Source organism: Eptatretus burgeri, chromosome 2 (genome assembly GCF_056783735.1).
Source record: "Eptatretus burgeri isolate ZD-2024b chromosome 2, Ebu_testis_v1, whole genome shotgun sequence".
Taxonomy (NCBI): Eukaryota; Metazoa; Chordata; class Myxini; order Myxiniformes; family Myxinidae; genus Eptatretus; species Eptatretus burgeri.
The window spans coordinates 151,028,285-151,034,284 of NC_140962.1; the positions used below are offsets into that span (position 1 = coordinate 151,028,285).

Sequence of the window (6,000 nt, forward strand, 5' to 3'; positions counted from 1 at the left end):
CTCTCTCTCATCGAGACTATCCAGGCCGGCGATGACCAATAAATGTCCTCATGTTCGGGATTTAATGCAAGACATCACTGTTTTGATCACATTTTTTTTTTTTTAAGTGATGTCAAAAAGTACCAAAATAGAGGAGGATTTTCCATGAACTGAGGATGGAAATTGTGCATGGCTTGATTTGGACGCTTGTCTTGCAGACGTGGAAGCAGGAGTACCTCGCAAGGGATCGGATACCACCTGTGTGCAGGTAATTTCTTTATGTGCTCAAAGTGGTTGTATTTTATTTTTGGGTGATGGACCGCTGCAAGGGAGAGTTCATTGGCTTTCTGTATGCAGCCAGTGATTCATTAAATGGACAGGAACACATTCCCAATACACAACGAGTTTATTTGTCGAAAAACTGAAAGAAGAAGAGAAAGCAGTGAATGATCGGTTGCCTTCAAAAACAATATGAGATACACAAGCGACAATGACTTCATTACACAATTTCAATAAATTGATCGAACTAGAGGGCTGCGATTGGAGATCGCTCATGGTTCCCGGTATGGCCAACTCGTAATATTAGCCAATTTGTAGCATTTGAAATTCTGTCTCTTGAAATAATTTTTAAATAAAATAATGGAAAAAAATACATCAATGCAAAAATTAAGAAATTAAAATTTAAATAATTTTTTTGATTGACCAGAATTAAATAATCCAATATTGCTTAAAAAAAAATTGAAAATTCAATATTTCAAGATTGTGGAAAAATTAAATAATGGAAAATAGAAAATTAAATAATGGGGAATAATTCAAAAAGTGGGACACCACGGACATCAACACTGAGCATTTAATGCCTCCCTCTGATAACCATATTTAATTTAAATGAGTGATCTAAATTTACCAAATCAATTCATCAACCGTGCCAAACATTAAATATTCCCGACACTCCACCAAATATGATGACTGACCAAGCTTTTAAATGCACATAGCCATCAAGGTTCATACATTTAGCTCGTCAACCGTGATGTCTGGAACAGACGAGCGCCCAAAATGTGCGTTCACGGAATTCTAAGATGGCGTCGGACTGCGAGTCCGGCCAATCTCTTGGATCCGCAATTAATCCCTGTCATTACATACATTAACATTTGGTTCGATCAAAGCTCGTCGAGTTCACTTCACGCGTCAAAATAACCTATAACGATACGTTTGGTGAATCTATGGCATTCACCATGCCACAAGTAGTATGCCGATGTGTCCCGATACCCTTCTTCCCACTAACTTTTCCCTCCCTGTGCACAGCAACCTAGGATTGCATCCGTCACGGCGAACGGTGTTGAGATGCGGCCTACGTCAGCTCGCCGGACGTCTCGAGGAAGTGCATTTCCGGTATGGTTACACGTTCTTGTCCATTGGTCGTGCAGCTCGGGGAGGCGAAGACAGTACTTATTAAGTAATTTGAGTGGCGAGAATGCCTGGCCACTCCATTTGTGCCCCTGGTGGTCTGACGAAAAGCTTTATTTGCCAAATCTGTTTTGTGTTAGTGGGAAGTTCTTCAAATGTAACGAACCCATCTGTGATACACATCATTGAGGAATTGTGGTTGTTCTGTGGTCATGTCTTTGCTTTATCAGTCACCAAGCTACTGCAAACCTTACATATCCAATGCATTTAAGGTCCTTTGTCTAATATTCATCGTCGATTGTGTTTCCAAAGTGGGACCTGGGTACATGAGGCCTGGTCCAAAAACCGGAGGCCTTGCAGCCATAAGCCGAGCTTCTCGTCTGTCGTCTCTGTCCAGGTTGTCATTTCGGATGGCCGACAACAGAATGCAATCCTGGCAGAAAGCATGCACCGTGAACTTCCTATAACAAGAGTCGTGGCCTTGGCGGATGTGGAGAGCGTGGCGCACGACATTCTCAATGCCAACACGATGCCCCCATTTCAGCCGACTTCACAGGATCTCGAAGGAAGAACTGCATCGAGAAATGGCGGAATGAGGCTGGACAGCAACGGCTGCATAGCCCGTTCTTAAGGACACATGGTTCGGTTCGGTCATTCCACCAACATTGAATGAGCACCGATGGATGAATGCTCTGTATGATTTCACACACCCGCAATTATTTGGGATTTCTTTGGAAGTGGCGGGTGTGAGGAGGTGCTTCATAGAAGCTTTGTGCTGATCCTGTTGCGGGCGATGCGCTTCCCTTCCCCCATTTCATCTTCCAATTCCCCTCCACCTTTTCCTCGCAAAGCTGAACCACTTTCGTGAGGAGGCAAAATAAAAACATGAGGCTTCTCATCTGTGCTCCTTACTCTCTAGTTGTACACCATTCATCCTCTAATTGGTTATCAAACATAGACAAGTACACTGACGAGCACAGAGTGCCATCAAAAAATCGGAATGACTCCAGAACCATGTGTTTCTATCAGTGGATCCACCACTAGTTTTAACGCCTTTGAGTTTTCTTTGTTGATGAACCTCTGCACTCTAATACGGTGCTTTTCACCCAGGTCTCTTGCATGATGAACAGGCCGGTAGCTGTAGCGTGAACTCGATTTCACCAACGCTTTCCTCGTTGTTCGATGAGACGTTTCAACCAAAAGCAGCAACTCCAATATGGTCACCAATATACCGGCGTGTTGTATGATCGGAATGCCACTGCAATTATTGTGACATTTGCTTTGGAGGTTGATAGAGTGGCAGATTGGAAGCCATTCATCATTTGCTTTCAGAAATGCAATTGGTCACGTGTTCTTAACATCTCCGACATCATATGGCACACAGTAGTGTTTATGTCAAACAAGTGTACAGTCGACGGTAAATGTATTTGTCAGGTTGTGTATTTTTCCTTCTCTTTGGGTAAATCCCACCTTGCATTGAGAATGTTTGCGGGCTTTCGTTGTTAACGTCCGCATCACTTGAACTTTGGAATTACCACTTCCGGGGTCCGACATGCATGCAAATAATTGATTTTCTTATTACGACCGGCTTCCGATTGGTGAGCGAAGAATCCTTGGGGGATTCAAACTCCTTGACAATCGTAGATGCCGTTACGAGTGAGCTGTTCAATGTTAATGCCCTGGGACACCTTTTCTATCCCACGGGTTGTCCAAAATTGGACGTGCCATCCTCACTTTTGTTTTTTGAGGATGCATCCTGCCTGCGTCCTTCGTGATGGAAGGTATTTAGTTGAATTTATTTTTGCATCTGCTATGACTGCTACTATGATTCCTACTTTAATGATCCCCATTGTCACCCACCTTACTGTGAGGTCAGCCTGGGAACATTTTTGGCCCAAGTCTTGATCCACAAATAAATTTGACTGGAGGTGCAATAGCAGGGATTGCGACTAGTTCAGCGTGCCGGTAATAACCTTCTTGCTCCTTGTGAAAGACACCATATGATATTTAACCTCCACAAACGACTTGCGTTGTATGGTACAGAGGGCTTTTCTGGCTTAATATTCTTCCAGGGACGGCACACACTTTGATGAATCAGCCTGCCTGTGAAACAATAGGATTACAGTTTATAGCTGGGTCGGGATTCCAACCCAAGCTAGCCAGCTGAGAGGTGAGTGTGAAAATATCTTCATGTCATCTTGCCAACCCTTAATTGAATTGCATATTTTACATAACGATGTAAAATAATGTGTGTGTTAAAAAAAAGAAGAAGCTTGTTTGTTGTTTTTTCCCTTGGAAATCGAATTCTCTTTCGATTTTTAAAGGACTTTGATGTTGTTTTTATGTTCTAATGCCATTCTTGTTCGCTCCTTAAAAATCAATAGTCAATGTTCTGCAGATTGACGGTCTTTACAAATACAAATCGACGCAGCATTACTCCGGTAACCTTCAACTTGAAAGTCAGTAACGTTTTCAAATGAACCATCATTGATTTGACATTTTATTTTAAAGTCGACCAGGAATTTAGCTTATCAAGGCTTGGCGATGTCACATATTTTGTAATACCTTTTGTTTGGTGGATTCTGGGTGAGGCAAAAATCCATTTAATGGCTACTCTGTGCCAGTGGAATGGATGCGTCCTTCTACGAAGCATCTTCGCGACTCACTTCCGAGTTATGCAATTTTTTTTTGCTAAACAATGTGGAATTGTCAACTAATCGTGCATAAAGCTTGCTTTTTTTGTTTCCCCCCCCCCCCACCTCTACCCCATTTATAAAAATGTAACAAGGTATTTCTTAAACGTTTTTATCAGCTTTATTGATTTCCATCATTAAACGGTATTTCATGGGATGGCAGTTCAACTGCTCACCACTGATGTTATGAAGAGCCTTCGTGCAGATCTCTGCTATTGTTGATATTGACTCGTATTGTTTAAACAATGCTGATTTTTGTGATACTTTTGACTTTGTCTACGTCCTTATGCGTTTGCTTTCTGTATAGTCTGAGTATATAATACATGATTGTTGGTGTTTAATTGTTTTTGGAAGGAGCATGTTTGGGTATGTTTAATGGTGGGCATGGTTGCAATCAAACTGAATTCATCTGGTTGAGCATTGATAATATTTTAATTCAAGTTGATCATGTGTTCCCAGTTCATTTTGTTTTTTGTTTTTCTCTTATTAATTTATTTTGAAAACTCCGAAGGTGGATTCTTTTATTGTGCATTCTTTGATATGGCACAGAAAGACAAATCTGAGCAATCGTCCACACGAGGTTGACGCGGGTTCCACTCGAGAGACCTTCGGCGATAAGTTAATCAGAGATTGTGATGGCTGTTTCAAATATTTTTGGGCCTCTAAATCGAGACCAATGTCAAAACTCCAGGCATGAGCCCCGGGAGCATTTCACTGTGAGATACCGATCCGTTTTGCGGTGAGCCCCCAGAGAGTTGGTGCGATGGCTGGCTGTAGGAACCCGGTACTCGTATGCTGTGCCGTGAATTTGAGATCCTCGGATCGCTGCGGAATGCGTCATAAGGTTTGGCTTATTTATTGATTATTGTGAGTGTATATAATTAATGTGCGTTCTCTACACAGTTAAAACTATGGGCGGATTACAATGAAATTACTCGCTGTAATATTTTTCATTTCCATTTATAAAGTGCTTCTGGATTAGCTGCGTCGTTGTTAATGATGTTAACTTGTCGACGAGTTCTGTCTTTGACGTCTTGCCAATCCCGTGTGTCCCTCATTTGATGCAATTTTCCTGTTTGTACTCCTTTCAACTTTCATCACATGCATTAATGTTTGCTTCATTCTCACCTTATTTCTGTAACAAAATGAATTGAATGCAAAGCGTCGCTTTTGTTTGAGAGCAACTTTCACAAATGTGGTTTGTTCAAATGAGGATGTTCCTTTTCGCAATGTGGCTCTTCATGCATTTCGCAATGTGGTTCGCAATGTGGCTGTCCACTTTTATTGTGAAATGAAACGTCTTTTTTGTGCATTTTTAACGGGAATAAATTCCAACAGGATACTTCACAGCTCTGCGTCCTTTGTTCTGGTGAGGGCGAGTGAGTGTGTCGACTTGCAAGTGCTGGCAGGTGATGCTGCACCACGAAGCACATCTTCCATTGTATGGAGGCGTCAAGCCGGCTCTTTAGGGATACTTTAATGGCCCAATTACTCATCTCCGGATAGATGAAGCATACTTGCAAACTTCTAATTACATTTCATCAGCAGACCCACTAACTGATCTATAGCCGCTTTGATGGCCTCTATAACAAGCCGAGCCTTTAAATGAAGATCAGATGGGATTGGGAATATTCGAGGGTTCGCCAAGAAATTCTCAGGAATGAGATGGTCGCGAAGAGAATGCAAGACGTTCCAACGATTTTTTTATTGTATTTTTCAACATACTGGATGTAAACTTGGAAAATAAAGTACATAAATGTAAGTTTGATTACACCTTTTTGGGAGCATGATTTGTAATATTGTGAATATCTCGATTGCGGAACATTTTAAACACTCGGTGCAATTAAGCGACTGACGTTCTCAAATAGGCTTTCATCACAAATGTCATATCTGGGTGTTTTACTCTATCAGTTTCTTTTAACAA

At 41.5% G+C, this 6,000-nt stretch overlaps 1 protein-coding gene across 2 annotated transcripts in view; it reads left to right on the forward strand.

The window, feature by feature from the left end:
- Positions 1-5,418, forward strand: part of LOC147033546 (voltage-dependent L-type calcium channel subunit alpha-1S-like) — a 224,001-nt gene extending 218,583 nt beyond the window's left edge. For both annotated transcript variants that reach the window (XM_085854926.1, XM_085854935.1), the window contains exons 42-44: positions 198-247; positions 1,282-1,368; positions 1,781-5,418. In XM_085854926.1, the coding sequence (XP_085711052.1) occupies positions 198-247; positions 1,282-1,368; positions 1,781-2,014 (371 nt within the window). In that variant the 3' untranslated portion in view covers positions 2,015-5,418. The remainder of the gene's footprint in view (positions 1-197; positions 248-1,281; positions 1,369-1,780) is intronic.
- The last annotated feature ends 582 nt before the right edge of the window (positions 5,419-6,000 follow it).